The sequence below is a fragment of the Phoenix dactylifera genome, chromosome 12 (genome assembly GCF_051530095.1).
Source record: "Phoenix dactylifera cultivar Ajwa chromosome 12, Ajwa_hap1_PhDact_Kaust_v1.1, whole genome shotgun sequence".
Classification (NCBI taxonomy): domain Eukaryota; kingdom Viridiplantae; phylum Streptophyta; class Magnoliopsida; order Arecales; family Arecaceae; genus Phoenix; species Phoenix dactylifera.
The window spans coordinates 16,722,136-16,745,293 of NC_143201.1; the positions used below are offsets into that span (position 1 = coordinate 16,722,136).

Consider the following 23,158-nt stretch of genomic DNA (forward strand, 5'->3'; position numbering starts at 1 on the left):
TCTCTTCCATTACTCTTCCGATGTGGGACTAAAGTCCGTTGCCCCTCAACCCCCCCCAACATACCCCCAAATGGGAAGGATTGTGCCGAGGTTTGGGGGGCGACCTGCATGGGCCACCAGCACATTGGGTTAGAGCGTGTTCAGGAACTGCGTCCCCTCGAGAGTATTGTTCGCTCTGGGTTCGGGTTCGGGCTTCTTCATGGGCGCCTTCGCCATCCATCCTCACGGGTTTGTCCCACATGCCGTGGGCGCCCTCGAAGGAAAGGGGTGCTGCCCCTCCTTATAAGGCACAGTCCTTTTCACTACTCTTTTGATGTGGGACTAAAGTCCGTCGCCCCTCAACCCTCCCAACAGAGGTAATTTTGACTTTTTACAATAGATCAATTGTTTCACTAACATTGTCAATTTAAATGAGTGTAAGTGTAGATTTTTACAAAATTGAGTGTAAGTGTAGTAAACATAAACCTCAAGAAGATTTTTATAAGATTATTTGTCATTTTTAAAAAAAATTCTGATGTGGCATATGGGTCTCATTAAAAGTTAATGATTTGACTAACATTCTGTTAAGTTATGCATTGAAGTATTGGATAAAAAAAACCTCATCAGGTGGTATGTGTAGATTTTTCATACTATTGGGTGCGAGTGTAATTTATCCCTAATCTCATGATGGTTTTTGTAATTTACTCTAAATAAATATAAAAAATATAACTTTTTACATGGACAACAGTAACTAAAATAATAGATTATATACAAACATTCCATCATAAAAAAATGGATCATATACAAACTATGTTATACATTCATTTTTTGAGCTCAATCAAGCCAAATTCAAGCAAACTAAGCTTGGCTCTAGTTTGGCTTGTTTGCTTAATGAGCGAGCTGAACTAATGCAAAATTTTGAGCCAAAAATGAGCTGACTCAAGAATAGCTTGCTCATTTGACAGGGCTACCTAAACCTCATCCATCAATAGACAAGAATCTAACGGGCGTTTGATGCAGGTCGGATCCATTTTCGGCTGCATCCTAGTTTTGTTTAGGTTAACCTAACCCACTTGCAGCTGACCTGCTTGTGGCCTTCAGCTACGCAAGACGGCTGACGGCTGTTCTAACTCGGTCATGCTTTCAGTTAAAGGGCACAAGCAAGGTTCACTACAAAATAAAAGATATCTGCCGGCGCTTTTTGTGGTCTCTACCGACGCTTTTAAGCGTCGGCGAATTCCCAGCCCACGCACCGCAAAGCGTGGGTCAGACGTCGGGCAGGTGGGCGTGGGTCGGGTTTAACCCGACGCGTCAAAAAAGCATCGTTGGTCTATGCCGACGCTTTTAAGCGTCGTTCCGTTTATCATACTCCGACGCTTATAAGCGTCGGCGAGAAGGGTTGGTTACTATGGTTATAGCCCGACGCTTAAAAGCGTCGTTAGAGGCGTGCCAGTTTACGATCCTGTTGCTTTTCCCGACGCTATTAAGCGTCGTTTATTCTAACGGACTCCGACGCTTATAAGCGTCGGCATGAACGGTTGGTTACTACGGGTTTATGCCGACGCTTAAAAGCGTCGGCAAAGGAACGTCCGTGTGGCCTTTCCCGACGCTTATAAGCGTCGCATTAAATTTTTTTTAAAAAAAAAATTTTGAAAAATTAATTTTTAAATACTCTGTGTACATTAAATTCTTACAAAACAATAGAAACAAATACACTGAATCACATATATAACAAAATATGAGTCACAAACAAGAACTTTGATTGCATTCATATTATCATATTTGATTACATTGTACTTCAAAAACATTCTAAAAACATACAAGTCAAATTCCTAAGTACACAATCTACAATATGTATCAAGGGTCGGCATCATCATCTCTACAATATTGTCATTAAGCTTGGGGCGAGCCCAGTCAACCAAGCTCTGCTGCTTGCTCGGGCGAGTCTTGTCCACAGACCGGCGTCCTATTAAGAGCTCAAGAAGGACAACCCCGAAGCTGTAGACATCACTCCTAGCTGTCAAGTGACCGGCTTCACATTCAACAACAGGATTTGCCTGAGAAAGGGGCCTTGCTGTTGTCAATACTCCAGTAGATGTTGGAATTGGTGAGTAGGTCGGTTCCTGGATAGCATAGAAAAGTTCAAGAAAAAGGCATCTGACAAATGTGATAATATACTGCAAAGAATCCTCGTATTTCATTGAAATAGCATAGAAAGTATCCATGTAAAAACCAATCATCCATTTTAAGCACGAAACATGATTCATGCATTTATTGCCAGGCAATCATCCATTTTAATACCTCAACGCCTATTTATCCAAACCCAATCTTTTCCATAAATAGATTCCATCACAAGCTATCTTTACAACGAAAACATTAATAGGAATACCTTATTGACTAATCTGTCTAAAAGCTCACTTTCATTATCTGAAGCAGATTGATTTTTTTCAATATATAGCAAAGTATTCTATTTACTAAATACTATTTTCAAAAATTCGACATCTCAATAGCAGACCCCATACTAATGTCACAACAGAAAATCTCATGGAGAAAACTCAAAACCCTAGTGTTTCTCCTCAACCTGGCAGCTAACAGTGAGAAAGAAGCACAGTGACCCATGCTATAAGAGCTTTTTCTGATAAATTTCTTTAAGCACAGTGAACCGGTCCACCAAGTTTAGCTTCCGCCGCTAGGTGAATGAGTAGATGAACCATAATAGTAAAAAATCCAGGAGGAAAGATCTTTTCCATATGGCATAGTGTAAGTGCAACATTAGACTCCAATTGATCAAGCTCCTTAGGATCAAGAACTTTGGAACATAATGCCTTAAAGAATGATGACAATTGAGAAACAATTGCAAAAACTTGTTTCGGTGTTGACGATCTTAAAGCCAATGGAAAGATATCTTGCATCAAAATGTGACAATCGTGACTTTTAAGATTTGAAAGTTTTCGCTCTTTGAGATTTACGCATCGTGAAATATTCGATGAGTACCCATCAGGAACCTTCAAATTTTTCAGAACTGTTAGAAAAAGATCTTTCTCTTGAGTAGACATTATATAACATGCAGGAGGTATATAAAATTTATCATTGGCAAGCTCTGTCGGATGAAGCTCTTGTCGTATGCCCATATCTTTCAAATCAAGACGCGCTTTCAAGTTGTCTTTAGTCTTTCCATCAAGATTTAACAATGTTCCAATCAAGTTATCACAAACATTCTTTTCTATGTGCATGACATCAAGATTATGTCGAAGAAGATTATACTCCCAATAAGGTAAATCAAAAAAAATACTCCTTTTTTTCCATAACTGTTTATGTGTAGAAGCAACCAATGTGTCATCATCATTTTCCTGTCCATATGCATTGTCATCATTCTCAAAAAAGTTAGCATCCTCTAAAATCTCTGATACGCCCCTTAGTGCTCCAACCGGATAAATTAGCATATGCAGGAAAATCATTAATAGTCCATATAAGAGCTGCACGCAATTTGAATGTTTGACCAGTAAAAGCATCAAATGCATCAATACCCTCCCATAACTGTTTCAATTCCTCTATTAAAGGCTGCAAAAAAACATCAATATCATTACCTGGGCCCTTATCACCTGGAATAACCATTGACAAAATGAGTGAAGACTGTTTCATACACATCCATGGAGGTAAATTATATGGAACCAAAACAACCGGCCAAGTGCTGTATGTCGAACTCATAGTTCGAAAGGGATTAAACCCATCAGTAGCCAAACCCAGTCTGACACTGCGAGCATCAGAAGCAAATTCGGGATGCCTATCATCAACTGCTTTCCATACGGAACTATCCGCTGGGTGTCGTAACATTCCATCCTTTGTACGGCCTTCGTCATGCCATCTCATCGAGGAAGCCGTCTTCGGTGATGCAAACATCCTTTTCAATCTTGGTATAAGAGGAAAATACCTCAAAATTTTAGCCGGTTTTTTCTTAGTCGGTGCAGCATCCACTTCAGTCAACGAATCATTCTCGTCATCTTTATGTTTTCCCCATCGTGGGGTTCCACATATTCGGCACGACTCTTGGTTCCTATTTTCACCACGATATAAAATGCAGTCATTCGGACAACTGTGTATCTTCTCATATCCAAGGTCCAACTCTTTTATCAGTTTTTTGGCTTCGTATGAAGATGATGGCAGAGTAACACCTTCCGGAAATGCATCCTTTAATAATTGAAGAAGCATGGTAAAAGACTTGCTGGACCACCCATTCAAATATTTCAAATGTAATAAATGCAGAAGAAAAGAAATCTTCGTAAAATTCTTACAACCCGGATACAGTTCTTGATCACAATCTTTCACCAAGTTATCATAATGAGCTGTGTCATCAGCATGTATAGATTCCTCAACATGCATGGACTGATCAATAACTGCACGCTCATCTTCTCCTACAGTTCTGATATTATGTCCAAGAGCATCTCTAAGTAGGCCCCTTATATCATCTTCTTCTACAGAATTTTGTTCCGTGTCACTACATCCAAAATTGAAGGTGTCTTCTAGATCGGAGGGTTGGTTACATGAAGGTATGAACTCTCCATGGAGTACCCATTCAGTATAACCCTTTAGAAAACCATTCCATACCAAATGTTCTTCAACAATTTTTGGATCAAGAGCAGAACCGTTTACACATTTTTGACATGGACATAAAATCTTCCCGTTCATATTAGATTTCTCAAAAGCAAACTTAATGAAATTCTGAACTCCATCCAAATATTCAGTACTAGATCTTAACTTATTTATCCAACTTTTGTCCATTCTATTAGAATACCGATTGAACTGCAGTTTTTAAAAAAAAGATAAACAAAATTAAGTAAAATGCAACAGAAGAAGTATATTATGCAGCTGAATGGAATGAGAATGAGAAAGAGAAAGGTTACCACTCAGCAAGCTTAAAGTTTGCAGATAACAGTGTCGGTGAAAGGGGTGAAAGAGAGGGCTCTTCACCTACAATCCCTGTGGATGTACCAACACAAGCATGAACACATGAAATTTATTTAAGAATGTCAACAACAACCAGTTCGAGAAACATCAACTCACCTACTGTTTGATTTCTTATCCTTGCAAGTTGTTGATATGTTTAAATGTCCGAATATGTTGTCTGGAATGAAGATAATGCTTCTCAGAAGAGCATGTATTTTCGTATTTCATGATGCTCTATTTGAGATGCTAATGTCGTAGCTCTTAAAAAAAACTCATAGCTGGTATCCTAAACTACTGGGATACCAGCTATGATAGTTAAAGCAGAGATAGTAGCTAGACAGGCAGGAAAAGTTTTGCCAGAATATTTAATTCAAAATCATGTTCTCAAGAAGAAAGCTACATTAAATATAATATAAAGTATATTCGATGATATTGATACAACAAGAATGTCTCCCTGCATCTACTGAACAACTAGAATATAAGATTCCTTTTTTGGTCTAAACTTTGCACTTATCCTACTCTAATTAAATAAAGAAACTATCTATTATATTTCTTCACAAGAAAAATAGAATTGGTGAGAACTAACCATAAATAGTAGCAAAAACAAGACCACCAGTAACAACATATAGCATCATTAATTTGTAAGGCATCAAAGTTTTTGAATCAGTCATGGGCAATTCATGAGTAAATCATAAAATCTATAATAATGGCAAATAATTAAATATTCTTGTTACTTTATTACCAAGGATAATCTGGAGGATCAAATTCCACCATTGCAGTTCATGAGTAAATTAAATATTCTTGTTACTTGTGTAAAAGCATCTTACACAAGTGATTAACCAATCGAATCTTCTCCACTTTAATCTGCCATGAATAAATGTGCTCCTGCAATCTGAAATGTATTATATATAGATGACGTGTGATAAGAATCTAATGAAGATTAATGGTGGCTGGTTATAATCTGGGGAACTCACATACAGCACATATAGATATTCTATAGTTTGCTTGGATGTGTTGATCATTAAGAAAGAAAGGATAAATCCATGGACATCTTGCTAATATGTATATGTTTGGTACATATGTACAACACATTGCTATACTTTCTCTAACATATTTCATTAAATTTTGAGAAACAGTAAAAAGCACGGACATGAAAATGCAAACCAACTACAAGCTCGCATAAGTTTCCAACATAATTCTCTAATCTTTACTCATGAAGCTACATATGAGAAAAACCTATTGCAGAGAGATCACAAAAATAACAGTCCATTACTGGAAGCCATTTTGAGCAAAGGTATCCACAAAGTAATAAACCTCAGGATGAACATCAATGTCTCTTTTTTCCACAAGATACAAAATAGACTTAAATGATATCTTCACATTAATGCAAGTCATAACAAGGGACAAAAGCTCATGCTGAAATTGCCAATTAATAAGCTAGCAATCATTTTTGTCCTACATAGTTCGCTCTTGACCAAAACAATACATAAATGCAAACATTCATACCTAAAATAGTCTGTGCAAATAATATGAACACTTAAATAAGTCCATGTATACATGTACATGCGCACATATGTTACAAATATTATACATCTCACTGAACATATGCATGAATCTATGCATGTGCATATGCATTTACATAAACTATTAATACATGCATATCAATGAATATACATCATATGCATGAATATATACACACATATAAGTATCTATGTATGAACAATGTAAGTATGTATATATATTTATATGTATACACTGTATCATATACACATTTTTTTTTAAGAAATTTGAATTAATGGAGGCTCTAAATTTCTGAAAGTGCATTTTAATAACATATTTTAAGTCAGGCATAATTCCACAAGATTAACTAAATATGAGAATTACTTCTTCAAAATGCATCAAATGAATTGCTTTTTAAAATTCTGTCGAGCATGAACCAAGTCACCATGAAGTAAACCATTCAGGGAAAAAAAGCACAACTTGCAATCCTACAATAAATATAATTTCACTATTCAGTAAAAAAAGTTATTCAGTCTCGAAGTAATAATAAATGCAGTCATGGTACCAACTAGTACGATCACAGTATAGAACAAAATAGCTGCGACAAACTTAATGTTTCTGCAACACTGGATGTTTCAAATTGTTTATCTCCAATCATCAGCTCATGTTAACAACATAAAGTTCTGTAATAATACATGGCCCAAAAAAAAAAGATATAGTAGGAAATATGAATAATAATTACTAACTACTGAATTTAAAAAGCATTAATTTTCCTAACTTTTTCCCAGATAAAAACCTTATGTGGAAACAACAAGTGCAACATATAAGCATATCTAGCTATTAGTATGTCATGACACTTGATTAAACTAGTTATTAAACATAAAAGGGCTCCTCAAGAAGTCAAAAATTATCTCATGTCATAAAACAATAAACTTCGAATGCAAATAAGCCACCGAAGAAAAAAAATTATGAGTTCACCTCAGAATACATAAAAATATGTTCTGAAAATTATTGCAGTAAACTTCTTCTTTATGGTGTTGTAATCATCCTTCTCACTACCTCCAATCGAGTCAATTCCTCCTCATAGATAAAATAATTGTGAAAGTCATGTAAATATAGGGTATTTCATATATTTATTGTTTTTCATTGTTTCAAACCAAGACATCAGAAAGTAAACAATTAAAAGTACATAAAAGTATATAACATCAAAATTTACCATTTTCTGCTATTTTAAAAAACAAACATAATATAACACTTCCTAACATTACGGACTTCAAACCGAATTCTCCACAGTAGGATAAAGGACTCTACAGTCTCCACCACTGGACAGGCATGGATATCTTCACTCAAATAAGTACCTTCTGAAAGGTCAATCAGAACATCATAATAAAAAAAAAATCATAATAGGTCCATCATCTCATTTTTACCAGTATGATAGTAACAAAATGAATAATATTATAATATTCTAATCTCAAAAGGGCTAAAGCTTCATAAAAATTGGTCAGGTATTTTTTTCTGAGAAAAAAAAAACACTCCTGGTTCCCCGATCAAGCATCATACCTTTAGCTTTTCCCAAAATTCTACCTCTTCTAGTGAGGTAAGATCTTTGCCGTCTTGTTTGGCCCTTAATAAATTACCAGCACAGACGTCTACACAATGACTCCTTAAAGGCTGCATGCTCAGAATTAGAAAGAGCCTGCACAATTACTCTTTAAAGGTTGCATGCTTAGAACAAGAAAGAATTACTAAAGAATACATTCTCGTTTAACCTTCTTTCCTACCGCCAACCTCTCATGGCCTAAACAAGAGAGACTTCACCACAAGTAATGCTCAACTAAGAAAATTATGGTGGTAGAAATTATAATTCCAAGCTTAGATTAAAACAACCATATAGCATACAGACACTAAACAAGCAAATAATGGCATCTCAGTATTCTCAAAAGGAAAGAAAATGGCAAGTTAGGTAACAGCAGACACAGTAAACAGTAAATGCCCAGAGAGAAAATGAGAAATCTACCAACATATGAAGTAGGAACAGAAGATCACTCCAACAAGTTTCTTTTGTTTTTCTACTCATTTATGCCCATTGCAATCAGAAAATTTAAGAAAATACATAAGGATGAGGAGTCTCTCGAAATCAAACAAATCATAAATAGGAAAGTCCTTGGTGTTGGAATAGAATATCAAGACAACCGATCGAATCATAAATAGGAAAGTCCTTGATGTTGGAATAGAATATCAAGATAACCATTTTTTCCAACACACATTGATCCCTAATGCAGACAGAAAAGTAAAGGAACAGAGTAAGGGCAATAGACTAAAAGAAAAATGATCTAATCATGAAAAGGGAGGTCTATTCCTTGCTGTGACCAGCTATCTCCGCAGAGAAAAAATTTAGTAGGTGGCTTATCGTTTACAACACATATTGATGTCTCTAATATCAAATGTTGCTCATCTCCATTACAAAGGAGGCACTAACCTAGTTTGAGCTGCTCCGATCCCCTTAAAACATATTTTTGCCATAGTTGGTGTGATTCTCGAGGACGAAGCTCGATCAAGGCTTATACAAAAGAAGAGGAGAAGGAGCGTGTTGAGGAAGGAGGAGAAGGAGGAGAACAAGCGAGACGGAGGGAGAGAATGGAGTAGGAGAAACTACCTCGGGCGGAGCGCGCGTTGGAGTCGGTCGGTCGACGCCGTAGAGGAGGTAGGCCTTCTGGAACGTGGCCGTTGGCGTCAAGAAAGTCCGATTCGTGGCTTTCAGCCGCCGGAGAGGAGGGAGATGGGGGCAGCGCCGGAGACGAAGGCAAGGGCAGCGCCGGAGACGAAGGCAAGGGCAGCGCCGGAGACGAAGGCAAGGGGTATCGGGAGTAGCTAGGGCAAGAATGCGGGCTTGGGGTCGGGCGCTGCGTTTTAAGGGGGCCTTGGCGACGCTTATAAGCGTCGTTTTAGCCTCAAGTCTACGACGACGCGTTTAAGCGTCGTCCAATGCTTCAAATTTCCCACACTCACCAACAGCGTCGGGAAAGGTTGGCGCGGGAGCAGGAAATGCCGACGCTTTCCCTTAGCGTCGGCATTTAAGCGTCGGCTTTTCACACTTTTACTGTAGTGGTTGCATCCTCCACAAGTTCAACATGCGCTTGGGCAGCCTTATTTGTTGCAAAGGAAAAAGATTCATAAATAAGAATGTAGGAACCAATACTTAGTCTCCAAAAGCTTCAAACATAGAACATCATCAATGCTAAATTAACAGGTGAGACAATGAACAACCATAGAATTAAACATGCAAACCGCGGAAGAATGAGTTTGCCATGGTTTTCTATATTTTTGAAGAACCTGAAATCTGATGTCTTTGTGTGCATTTCAACCAAGTATTTTTTTCGGTGTTTCCAAGTTGAATCCATTTCGCAGAAGTTCTAACATAGAGGGCTCATTTGGTTCGCGGGAAGCATTTTTCTTCCTAAGAATATGATTCCTGGGAAACAAATTCTTAGGAAGAGGGTGCCTAGGAAAATACTTTTGGCATGTTTGGTTGACCATGGAAAAGTGACAAATTTCCAAAGTGTTTATGTTTGGTTGGCCATCCACTTTTCTAGAAAAGTTATGTATAATTTCTATTATGCCCTTAATAAAAATTAGGTTTTTAATGCCTCTTTAATGCTTCTTTAATGCTGAAGGGACTTTTTGGAAAAAAGTAAAAATGGAGTGATTCCTGCCTCATGGAAAAGTAACTTTTCCATGAGAAACTTTCCCATGAAATGTGGGAATCATATTCCCATGGGAATATAACTTTTCCTTCTCTCTCCTTTAAAAATTCCAACCAAACAAAACGCATCTCATTACTTTTCCGTTGACCACACTTTTTTCCTTCTTTTCCCGCGAACCAAACGAGCCCGAAAAGTTTAGGTTGAGTGAGAAATGTGTATACCAGTCGGCAATGCAATCAGCTACACCTTAAAGGTCAAACCTGATAGCAGGCCCACCCTGCTGTTTCAGACTCATTAACCTTAGAGCTCGGTTGACCCCATAGCTCTATAGATTGATGCCTGGTTATTTTAGATAAATTTGCCTTTTCTTTTCGGATTACTATTTATTTATTCACTTCTCCAGTTAGATATCTTTTTTAATACTTTTGTCTTTTGGGGTTTTCAGGTCATATGTGAAAGCTCAATTTGCTAACTTGTACCCAGAGCACTTAGAAGTTGATTGATTGATTTCTTGATCCATATCTTGGATAATTTAATGTTGATCAATAAAACTCATCCAATCAATCTCTATTGTGAACACTATGAACGGAATATTTCATGTTCTTGCTGCCTTATTTCAATTGCTTTTGGAGGGAAAAAAAGAAAACGAAAAGCTTGCTAATTTGCTTTCATCCTTGGTTGAGATGTGGAATAAATCAAGGTTGCACACGAAGTCAAGCAGTAATCCTGCAATCATGTCTCCTCGTTGCATTGAGTAAAGAAGAAAAATCCGCTGCATGAAGCGATTACTGAAAGAAATGCAGAGGTATAATTTATAATTATGAAAACAAAAACTCACGTATATGGATTTTTCATTATAACCAACAGATAAGGATTTACCATACTAGAAATTTTGTACAAAATGGTATTCCGCACCCATGTCATGCACCTTTTCCGGCCTAGTATCTCGATGTCCATGCTTAAGAGTTTCCTCTGCTTGTCCACGTCCATTAAAGGCATCATCAGCCTGGATTCTTGTTAGCTATCTGAGGAGACTATCAATGGAGATAGATGCATCAATTTCATAACACCAATTATGATTTACTCCTGACACTTACCACATTAGACAACTGGTCTCTTGTGAAGTCCATAGATTTCGGCATTGATTGGAGAGTATCCTTTGCTAACTGGAGTTTAATCTCTGTTTCTCCTGACAAAGATTGAGCATTGCCTTGAAGCTGCACAAGAGCCCACTCTCAGCAGGTCAGCACAAGCCAGCCTTCTTTTACTTCCAACATTGAAATTTCTAGGTTTTTTCCCCTTTTTTTTCCCTTTTTTCCTTTTTTCCTTAACATCATTGTGGTTCATAGAACAAGCCTCAGCTAATGATAAATGATGCTGTCTTCTTTAAGCATTCATAGATAACAGAGTTAAGCATATAATAGAAGCACACTATAACATGCTTTTCTATACATGTAAGTTATTTTTCCGTGCATACTATTTGTCCATAAAATGAAGGAAATGTTTGACCTACTTAGGAGATGAGCCAGTCATTTTCCCATCGACCGGTAAAATAATTTCTTTATTTTATTCCTAAAATATCCCTAACTCTATAATAATACAATAATATAATATAATATAATATAATAATATCAATATAATATAATATAGTTATTACATATAATAATGTTATATAATAAAGGGTATAATGAAAATATAAAAAAGATCTTAGCAACTTATGTAGAAAAATAATAATGTAAAAAAAAACATGGATAACAGATTTTAGAGCTACTTTCCAATGATAAGAGCACTTGCAATAGGTTTGAGTCTAAATTAACAACAGCAAGCCCTTATGAAAACCCACTATAAGAGAATATATCAAATAGCATGCAGCTGTCTTAAAGTACTTTTAGGGATGCAACTTGCATTAACTATCACGAGTAAGAAAAGTGGAAACAAATCTAATCCAACCAAGCAAACTCTAAAAATAGTCCTGCCAAAGAAATAGACCAATCAAGACTAGCTCAACTTGGATCATTTCATTGGGTTTAAGTTAGCTAGGTCAGACCAAACTGATCCAAGTTGTGTTTTAGTGCTCCACATAACGGATGCACGCTAAAATGAAGTTTGGATTAAGCCAACTGGATTATTGACTAGCTTCTAAATTGGGCTTGTCTAGAAGCCTCATTCTATAAATTCAATCTGAATTTTGAACTGGCTTCATCAAAGATCTAGTGGTTTTTTACCAAAAAAATATGGTCGTTACATATCTAAGAAGCCAACGAGCGAGTGCATAGAAATTTCTATGCAAAGCCCGGATCTGCCGTCCACTTTTCATCTTAAAAAGCATGTAATCCATCAACTAACCTCATATGAAGGCATCAATTTATCCAATTGTAACGCAATCGAGATCCCTACCCGCATACGATCTTCTATACGCGCGCGTCCGTAATTTAGGTTCGCCGTATCGCGGGATCCCCACGAAAGCTGAAGCTCGTTCTCAGCTCTTCCCCTTCTTATCGCGCAGAGGAGAGGGGGGAGAGAGAAAGCGCGAGCGAGCTCAGCAATGGCGGCGAAATCTATCATCTCCGTCGCCGTTTGCTTCCTCCTACTGATCTCATTCTCTCTCTTCATCTCCACGGATGATCTCACCTCCCGTCGCTTCTCCTTCTCCCTCCCCCTCCCCTCCTCCTCCAACTCCTCCCTCCGCTGCGCTCCCGCTACCTCCGCCGCCGCCTCCAGGCCGCCGCCCCTCAAGGTATTCATGTACGACCTCCCCCTCCGCTTCAACTTTGGCATGTTCGGCCACCGCCGGGATTCCGATCCCGATCGCGGTCTCAGCCCTGATCGGGCATCCCCGGCGGCGGAGGGGGGAGGTCGCGAGCTGCCTCCGTGGCCGCACGATTCCGGAGTCGGGAAGCAGCACAGCGTGGAATACTGGATGATGGCGTCGCTGATGAGTGGAGGAAATTCGGAGGAAGCGGGGGCGGTTAGGACTTTTGATGCGGAGGAGGCGGAGGCCTTCTTCGTGCCCTTCTTCTCGTCCCTTAGTTTTAATACCCACGGGCACAATATGACTGATCCGGATACCGAGATCGATCGGCAACTGCAGGTAATGCTATTGGGTTGCCTTCTTTGTTCTTCCCATTATTAAAAATCCTCCTTTTACTTAGTTTGGCTGTTTGTTCAGTAATATGAGGAATATACGTCGACTTTGTCACCGGGAATCAACACAATTGATGTACAAAAACTAATGCTATCTTAAGTTAGTTCAGTCTCGATTAAAATTTCAGTTGACTAAATTATAAAACTTATAGGGTGCTTTTGCTCTTAATTTTGGAAAGTTTCCATGCAAGATTCTTATTGTTATTAAGAACATCTAGCAGATAGAGCTCCTAGATACATTCCGCTAAAGATGGACAGTGCAGCATGGATTTTCTCCTCGCTTTCTTTAAAAAGAAATGCATATGTTCTGCGATGCAAGGAGATCTCCTATTGCCTTGTCTTGGGTAATGCATGCACATTAGTTTGAGAATGAGTTTAATGGGGAAAGTGTAGAACTTCAGCAAAGATTAATAAGGTTTGGGAAATAGCTAGGTATATGTTGTGAATAATGGACAAAACTCGATGGGTTCTTTTTGGCACAGCAAATCTTGGTAAAGTTGTGATGTCCATTACCCATCTCCTTTATAGGCACCCTCTGCTGTACTGGATTAATTTGCTAGTGAATTCTTGTGGAGTGATTTAAAGATATACATTTTTTTCTTTTTATAGAAGGTATACATTTGTTGGATGAGTTTATCCTAAGAAGTAAGATTTGAGGGTTAAGATGAACTTCAATTGAGCTCTTTTGGGCAAGTAGGCATGGACATAGTGTAGAAGGCAGATTGCGGAAGATGGTTACTAGAAAGAAGTGTCATAAAGGGAAAGATGAACATGACCAGGTAATCATCATTTTTGACGGTAATCGTCATTTTTGAGCTGCATTCTTTGGATTTTTTTTTAAGACACCTTACCATGAGTTACTAGCCTAAGAGTGTGAACCGTGTGGTGGTGGAGTTGGAGTTCTATTTTAGCATGATTTTTTTTCCAAATGTTGGACTACTTTGGGACATTACACCTCTTTCATTTGTCAAGATTTGTCTGAGAAATGATTCTATAATTTAGATCCCTTCTTAGATTAGGTGATGTACTTATCTCCTGTATGTGCGCATGCATGCTTATGTTAGTTGAGAAGTCAGGTTTAATGGCTGCGATCTAGAACACTAGGTTTCCAATTTTTTTCCATTTTAATTTGCTGGAATTAGGCATGTGCTATGCATGCTTGTGAGGAAAGAAAAGAGGATTGTGCTCTACCACTATGATAGGAAAGAGGAGTTCGAGGGACACTTCGGAAAGGATGAAAAAATCCAAATTCTAGGGATTCTATTTTCTCCAGCTCGAGCTTCAGGTTCAAGAAAACCTCCATGGAATGAAGAACAGAAAATAGATTTTTACCCTATTCTCCTTTCACCATGGAACTTTGAAAAGAAAAAAAGGAAGAAAATGTGAGGCTTTAGGCTTGGAGGCTGGGGCATGAGGCTGGCATCATGCCTTTCCTATTATATATAAGTTTAGAAGATCCTTACAGTGGACCTTTCTAGATTATGAAGACATAATATGTAATGTTCCATGTGTCTTTTTAAAGATGACACAGTCAATCACCATTTGTTGTTTTTTGTTGCTGGTAGGCCCATGTAGAAGCATTTTAAGGTTTGCTTGTTTGTCTTGTACTTTGGGTGAGAAATGCTTCATTTTGGATGTTTTAACATTAGCCTTGCCATAGTCAATCCTAAAGATCATAGAGTCTGGAAGATCTTGATACAGGTACAAAGATGGGAAAGTGGAAAAAGAATGTGATATAAGAATCCTTTCAAATGGTTTTATTGCCTTGTTAAATGTGAGGTTGTCAGTGGTGCTCCCTTGGGTGGTTTGTTCATGTTCTTATCTTTTGATGTTCCTTTTTCTCCTTCCAGATGTCATAATCTTCTCTCTTTTTTTTTTTTTTTTTTTTGATTTTTATGTCGTGGATTCATTTTCTACTTCTTGAAAGATTTTCTTTTGCTGCATCCAAACTATGTTTCCTTTCGTTAGTATTGGTGATAGAATTGTAAAAAGGAAATCACCTGCATCCAAAATATCTTTCATATTTTAGATAGTCTCTATCTGATTATAAATATTCTCAGTAATTATTTTAAAAAATCTTCTTCTCCTTTTCTTTATGAATTTCTTGTGGCAGATTGATCTCCTGGACTTTCTGAAGAAATCCAAATATTGGCGACAATCTGCAGGCCGTGACCATGTAATTCCAATGCACCATCCAAATGCTTTCAGATTTCTCAGGGATCAGGTGAATGCCTCGATTCTTGTCGTTGCAGATTTTGGGCGATATCCCAGATATTTGTCTTCCCTGAGCAAAGATATTGTAGCTCCCTATGTGCATGTTGTGGATTCCTTTCTGAATGATGATCCTTCTGACCCATTTGAATCCCGCCCTACACTTCTCTTCTTTCGAGGACGAACAGTCAGGAAAGATGTATGTAAGTTGCGTCTTGTATAATCAGACTGCATTCATTTGAGCTATTGTTTTCTTGCCTCCTCAAGGTGGATATCTGGCAAGTGATTTTGTGGCCTGGCTATTGATGCAGGAAGGAAAGGTCCGTCTGAAACTGGCGAAGATTTTAAAAGACTATGATGATGTGCGTTTTGAGAATAGCTTTGCCACTGGAGAAGGCATAAAAGCAGTAAGTTGCGGATTGCACTTCTATGCTGCTATTACAATTAGTATAATGGCAACTTGCAGCAGTTGTTATGCTATCAATCTTTTTTATTTGTGCAACTCTGTTATAAAATGCATATACTTGAATTGTCATAGTTGAACTCAAGTAGGAATATTGAGATATAGTTTTCTGATTATTATAATTTCTGCTTATTCTAACTGTAGCAATTTTCTTAAGTAGTCTAACCAGAGTATTATAATTACTTTCTATCTTTACATAACTGCATGTCACTTTTATTTGTATCCATATGTGACTTACAGTTTCCTTTTTCCCCAGTCCTCGGAAGGCATGCGGTCATCCAAGTTCTGTTTGCACCCTGCTGGGGATACTCCCTCGTCATGTCGTCTCTTTGATGCAATTGTCAGCCACTGTGTCCCTGTAATTGTGAGTGACAAAATTGAACTCCCCTTTGAGGACGAGATCGATTATAGTGAATTCTCGCTATTCTTCTCTGTTAAAGAAGCTGTTCGACCTGATTACATGGTCAATCAACTCAGACAGTTCCCAAAAGAAAGATGGACTCAGATGTGGAGAAGACTGAAGAGCATTGCTCACCACTATGAGTTCCAACATCCTGCCAAAAGGGATGATGCTGTGAACATGATATGGCGGCAGGTGCGGCATAAGCTTCCCGCAGCCAATCTTGCAGTACACCGGAGCAGAAGGCTCAAGATCCCAGATTGGTGGAGTTGAAGGTGATGACTGTATGTATATTAGGTTACATACATGTCATCTTTTAGTGGACTAAAGTTTATACGTGACATTGTTCGTTGGTCATTCATGCAAGTGGGTCCTTGTGGATGGGAATCTATTCTGATCAAATGCACCATGAGCTGCAGTGTGACCATCGAGCAGGTTGTTGGTTACCGGCAGGTGACCTTGATTGTTAGTTGTATACTCATGTTTCCTCCATCGATGTAACTTTTATACTGATTCTTTTCCCATGTATCAAGAATCTGAGACTACTTAATAAAAGTGAAGGACATTTTGACTGTTTATCTATGTATCTAATACATCTGATGGAGTACGGGCACTTTGAGGAGAGGGGAAATCTACTGCAAGACTGGGGAACATAAATATAGACTGCCCAAGTCTCTCTATTTTCTGAAGCAGCTAGAAAAATCATACCTTGTGAGTGTTGGTTTAGCCCTATTTTTTGTGGATTTAATTAAGTTTGGTCTTGTGTTGTAGGATTCACCTTGTTGGAGAAGCTGAAGGCCAGATGCGAGTGTCTTTGAACCCACCAGGCTGGAAGATCTTGCAAGTATAACAGCAGGCTCTAGGATATCACTAGGACTGGTTTGTCATGGTAAAGTAATAAAATATTCATCAAACTCTGCCTGATAGAATCCGAACGCTAATAGCTCTATAACATTTTTTTGAGGATAACGCTTTGTTTCTTTACTCGAGGCACCAAACTTTGGGTAATTTTAATAACATTTTGGATATATAAACTTGATTGTTACTTGGTTAGCGGCGGCCTAGCTGCGGCGGCGACAGCCCCCTCGGGAGCCGAGGCTGGGTCGCCGCTAACCAAAGGCCATAGATCGGCCCTTGGTCGTCCTCCCCGGGTCCCGACTCTGGCCCCGCTTGAGAAACCTCTAAATCCACCCCTCTCTCCTCCGTCTGCTCCGGCACTAGCTGGCGGCACGCCACCGCCAAGTGGCCTATCCTGCCGCATCTGATGCAGTAATCGGCGATATTCTCAAAGACGAAGGGCTGCCACCGCATCCTTATCTTCTCCCGAATCAGAAATCCCGAGAGAAGGGGCTCGGTGGCATCGATCGCTACATTCACCCGCGCGAAACCCATGGCTCACTGCTGCTTGGTCACCCTGTCAACGGTGAGCGGCCGTCCCACTTGGATTGCTATCTCTAGTATAGTCACAGTCGACCAGTACTCCGACGGAAGTTGGGGTAGCTGGAGCCATACCATGACCGTTTTCACGGAAACCTCCTCCGGCGCAAACTCCGGCACCAACGGCTCCATGGCGAGGAGTTGCCCCGCCACCACCCATGGGCCTCCATTGAGTGCCCGGTTGCAGCCGCCATCGACCCAAATCTCAGAGCTAGGTGGTCGTCGGCGAGCGGCACCACCTCCACCTTCCCTGCTAGTTTCCCACAGGTGGCCACATCCTTGGCCACCCACTCGGCCGGCACCCAGCGGCTGAGGCTATGGGCCACCACCGAGAGGCCTTCCCACTCTCGGCGAGCAGCCTCAATGGGCACCTGCGACAGCTCCAAGACCGTCGGAAAGCGGCGGCTCAACCGAGCCACATCCACGTCCGAGGGCCAGTCACCGAAGGCCCTAGCCTCGCCGGAGCCCTGGACGTCTCCCCCCCGTTCCACGGGAAACTTACTTTTGCCTTTGCCCGCTGCCGCCACCGTCGATCGCCTCACCAGCTTCGTCCCCGATGGACCCGCCTGCCGATCCGTCAGCCTGTCAGCACCGTACAACCAGAAGGGTTAGAAAACAAACTAGTAGATTGCGTATCTGTTGGAGACTGAGGATGCTCCCAAGTATCCGTCACAACCGCCGGCAGGCCAGCCTCTCGACTCTTTCCCGCTCCCCAGAGGTTCGCGTGACCGACGACTAGAAGCCGGATCCGAACGTTCCCTCCTCGGGTCGCAGTAGAGCTCCTTTGCCCCCACATTGCCCTATGCCGTGACCGGAGACGAATCCCACCGGTTATGATATAATTGAAAGATACCAACATGGTTCTTACCTCACATATGCATATAAAATCTTTCAATATTGAATCTTTTTCAAAATTTACTGGTCTATGGCATCCATAAGAAAATCACAGAGTGCATTGTTGGAATCATGCGGAATTGCATTGAGAGCTTGGTAAATTAGCAGCACATTGTAGGTTGTAGAGAATAGTTTGACTTTTCTCTCTTTAAGATATACTTTCTTTTGTCATCAGCATGGTTGATTCCTGAAGTAGCATCCAATATTGTTTTAAACTTTCAACAAGCCTCTTCTCTGCAAACCCAACCCCCCCACCTCCCTTTTCTGTATCCTGTTATTCTTTTATTACAATTCTTATTTTGTTCAATTGTCTATGCTTGTGAAAATTCAACAACTTTTGTTTGCAGACTCATGTATAAGCATAGGAAATATATTCCAACTTTTTCTTTTTTTTGATGACATTTATGATAATATCTGAACTTATCACTAGCTTTTACTAAATAAACTAGGTTAATTCCTTCAACTTTGGTTGCACTCTTGGCTACATAATTTGCATTCATATTAGATGTATATGAACCCTTTCTCATCCATGTTATCCAGATCCAGTTCTAATGATCATAAAGAGTTATAACCTATCAGTCGATGCATTATGCATGCAAAAATTTCTATGCATGGTTTACCTTCTCGATCTCCCTCTCCTTTGCTTAGTTGGTTTTATCATTAGCACCATGTTAACAAACATTAACATTGCTATGACTCCAGTGTCCCTTAGCAATGGATCACAAAGTTGTAGAACCTTATGATTACACTTGAGAAGCATCGTATATTTTCCGCAGCATTCCAGCTTGGCAACCAGGTAACTGTACCTTGTTTCAGCACCTTGTGCTGCTGCTTGACATTTCAAAATCATTAAGGTCTCGTCACTAGTGCATGACCCAAAAGGTAAGAAGTCATTGCCTGTCTTCCATTATCAAGAGCACAAGGGAACTTTATTGTGATGCACCAATTAGTTTGATATCATGACTTGAGTAATCCTTATCATGTGAGTCCAATGTTATAATCTCCTGCTGATGCTGCTGATAAGAGTTCATGTACCTCGTCCATACTTAAGATCAGCTTAAAATCTGGATGATTATTTATTTTGCTGACTATAATCAGGTATACCTCCTCCAATTTGTTTCTTTCCTCATAAAAATGTTAGAATAATTTCAAAATATGGGCCTACACTGATTGCGTATTTTTGTTTTATAAAACGGGTTAGACGTATGGTTCAGAATGGTACTATGGTTAAGCCCAATATGATGTGTGATCATTTTGTTTATGGGCTTTGTGCACCTTGGATGTATAGGATTGAGTCCTATTTATTGTGGTAATTTTGGTATGTAGGCCAGGAAACCCAATTAGGGTTTTAGAGCTTTTAATGGGAAGGCTCCCTTATATTTCCTATATAAAGGCTAGGTCCCCCTCTCCTCTCCATATGGTTGATAGCTTGCCCCATTGACGACTATCTTTTGTGAGGAGCAAGGAAGGGAAGATCTAGTCGCTATTATTCCAGATGATTGAAGAATATATTCAATATGTCTTCCGCAGGTATATCTCTCAAACTTGAATACGGTGTTATTGTGATTCTAAATCTTAGCATGTTAATATTATTTATGACTAACAATTGGTATCAGAGTCTCCATGCTAGGATTAGAATCCTTCATACACAATTATGATTTCATCTGGACTTACGGATTAATTTTATGCATTGATGAATGGATCTTCTGCATAAATCTGCATACACAGATTTTTCATTGATAATCAAATATCTGATTTGATTTTAATTTAAATTTGCCAGAACATGATTGCATATTGTTTTCGGATCAAAAAAAAAAGATAGGGAAAAAAATTGTTTAGGTTTCTTTAGATTGGGCTTGGGTTTTGTGAAGCCCAATCCAAATAGGTCCATGGTTGCAGGTTGGGCTCTTTTATATAGCCAGCCAAATTTTATTTAATGGACCATAATGGGTTTTGGGCCTGGGGCTAAGAGTAAGCAACCCATTTAATTGTTATTTAAATATTGAATAATCTGAATCAAGGCCCTCATGCATATTAATTATTGAGGTGTTAAATTAATAAATTGTTAAATTTTGGACATTTGTTGCTGCCATATATGCCTTTTGTAATTAACATCTTTGTTTAATCAATCACATATATTTTTGATTATGTTTGAAGCATATTTGATGATTATGTTTTTGTCACATAAACCATTATTTTTGTGATTGAAAATTGTTGGGCATAAAGACTATCCTTATTTTCCCATTAAGAGAATATTTTGAAATTGAAGTGGGTGGTAGTCACCAAAGTGGCACACTCACTGATATTTATCTGATTTTTTCAACAAAAAAAAGGGTAGCATTGCATTTTGCCAAATCATTGAATGCAATATCTTACTCAAAAGTGTTATTGTGTATGATGATTTGGAAAAATGACATGAAGTGATTAATGGAATTGCATTAGCCTAGAATCATTCTTCTGCCCAAAGGTGATGGTGTTTCGAAAGCTGATGTGATTTTGTTAATTAGCTTCATGATATGTCTTAAGAGTACCTTATAGCATGTTATGTTGTTAGCCCAAATGCGACCTACAATGATGCACCGAGGCTCTTACCGTAATTAAACTTATATGTTTTTCAAGTTGATTACGGACTATCTAATTAATAGCCCAAGTTGATTATATAGATATGTTATCATCCATTGATTGCATGCATCACTTTTGGATGATATTAAATAAAATATGTTGTTTCCGCAGTTTTGAATGCCTCTTCCCTATCAAGCCAATTGTCTGCCGTTGAAACCTTGACTGGAAATAATTATGTGAGATGGAAACGAGACATAGAAATAGCACTGGGTCTCTTGGGTTTAGATTTTGCTTTGGAGGAACAGCCTTCAAAACCAACAGATAAGAGCACTATCGAATACAAGGCTGAGTATGTCAAATGGGAAAGAGCTAACAGGCTATGTTTGAAGATTATCAAGCGTTCCATATCTGATTCCATTATGGGTGCTATATCGGACCATGACAATGCTAAGAATTTTTTGGATGCTATAGGACAGCGATTTGTTGAGTCCGATAAAGCTGAGACTGGGGACCTAATGGATAAATTTATGAATATAAAATATGATGGTGTTTGTGGAATTAGGGAGTATATCATGAAAATGCTGCACATAAGTTCTAAATTGGAAGCCCTCAAAGTTCTCATTGCAGAGCCTTTTCTTGCCTATCATATTCTTAATAGCCTACCTAGCCAGTTTAATCAGCTTAAGGTTGCTTATAATGCCCAGCGAGACAAATGGGATTTGAATGATTTGATTGCTGTGTGTGCCCAAGAGGGGTATAAAATACATCGTGAGACTGTTGAAACTGTGCAACTGACCCATCAGCCTTCTCAGAACAAGAGGTCTTCTTATAATCGTAAGGGTAAGTTCCATAAGGGCAACAAACCTCACTACAATCAGCAGAACAAAGAGTCTGATGGGCAGACTTCTGGTAGTCCTAAAGGAATTATGAAGAAGAATGACAAATGTAAATTCTGCAAAAAGAATGGTCATTGGCAGAAGGATTGCTTTAAGTTTAAGGCTTGGTTGGAGAAGAAAAAGACTTCATCAGGTATCTCCTTGGCTTTGGTTTGTTTTGAGTCTTATTTGATAGATGTACCTTTAAATTCTTGGTGGATAGACTCTGGTGCAAGTATTCATATCACTAATTCCTTACAGGGATTAATAAGAAGACGGAGGCCAAGTGAGAATGAAGTGAACCTATGCGTTGGAAATAGAGTTCAAGTTAAAGTTGAGTTTATAGGAGCGGTGAAGTTATCCTTGGAGTCTAGTTTTTTTCTGGTTTTGGAAAATATATTTCTTGTACCGACGATGAGACGGAATTTAATTTTTATGTCAAAGCTTGATCAGTCTGAATTTTCTTTTAAATTTAGTAATGAAATGATTGAACTATTTTTTGACTTCGTATGATTGGACATGGAATTTTGTGTGATAGTTTGTACAAATTAAATTTGGCTCCAGTTGATGAAGTCTCTTGTGTTACTAAAATTGGAAAGAAAAGGGCTTTAATTCGTGAATCATCCTCTATATTATGATATAAGCATTTAGGGCACATTTCAAAAAAGCGAATGGAGAGATTGATGAAAGTTGAGATTCTACCTTCTTTGAATTTTTCGGACTTTGACACTTGCATAGATTGCATAAGGAAAAAGCTGACTAAAACTACAAGAAAGGAATCCACTAGAAGCGATAGTCTTTTGGATCTAATTCACACCGATATTAGTGGACCGTTATCTTCTACTATATGTGGGAACAAATATTTCATAACTTTTATTGATGATATCTTGCGTTATGGTTATGTTTACTTAATTAATGATAAATCCCTCGCTCTTGAAAAATTCAAGATATTTAAAATGGAAGTTGAAAAACAATATGGGAAAAGTATTAAAGTTGTGAGATCTGACCGTGGTGGTGAATACTATGGTAAGTATGACGAGTCTGG

General features: G+C 38.7%; 2 protein-coding genes across 3 annotated transcripts; one reads left to right on the top strand and one right to left on the bottom strand.

Annotated features, from left to right (window-relative positions):
• Positions 1-3,120: 3,120 nt before the first annotated feature.
• LOC120108694 (uncharacterized) lies at positions 3,121-5,619 on the bottom strand. 2 transcript variants are annotated; one of them, XM_089926724.1, is made up of 3 exons: positions 5,041-5,619; positions 4,881-4,956; positions 3,121-4,779 (listed from the first exon to the last, which is right to left on the bottom strand). In XM_089926724.1, the coding sequence occupies exon 3, from the start codon at positions 4,756-4,758 to the stop codon at positions 3,364-3,366; it is 1,395 nt and encodes a 464-aa protein (XP_089782850.1). In that variant the 5' UTR covers positions 4,759-4,779; positions 4,881-4,956; positions 5,041-5,619; the 3' UTR covers positions 3,121-3,363. The 2 variants fall into 2 exon arrangements, with proteins under 2 accessions (XP_089782850.1, XP_089782849.1); XM_089926723.1 differs by having other exon boundaries at positions 4,881-5,619.
• A 6,967-nt stretch (positions 5,620-12,586) lies between these two features.
• LOC103696790 (Exostosin family protein) lies at positions 12,587-16,923 on the top strand. Its single transcript, XM_008778506.5, has 4 exons — positions 12,587-13,218; positions 15,385-15,681; positions 15,794-15,889; positions 16,202-16,923. The coding sequence occupies exons 1-4, from the start codon at positions 12,673-12,675 to the stop codon at positions 16,616-16,618; spliced, it is 1,356 nt and encodes a 451-aa protein (XP_008776728.1). The 5' UTR covers positions 12,587-12,672; the 3' UTR covers positions 16,619-16,923.
• The last annotated feature ends 6,235 nt before the right edge of the window (positions 16,924-23,158 follow it).

Coding starts and splice junctions, on each gene's coding strand:
- LOC120108694 (XM_089926724.1), bottom strand. CDS start 4,758: ATGGACAAAAGTTGGATAAATAAGTTAAGATCTAGTACTGAATATTTG.
- LOC103696790 (XM_008778506.5), top strand. CDS start 12,673: ATGGCGGCGAAATCTATCATCTCCGTCGCCGTTTGCTTCCTCCTACTG. Junction 13,219..15,384: donor AGATCGATCGGCAACTGCAG/GTAATGCTATTG, acceptor TTCTTGTGGCAG/ATTGATCTCCTGGACTTTCT. Junction 15,682..15,793: donor GACGAACAGTCAGGAAAGAT/GTATGTAAGTTG, acceptor CTATTGATGCAG/GAAGGAAAGGTCCGTCTGAA.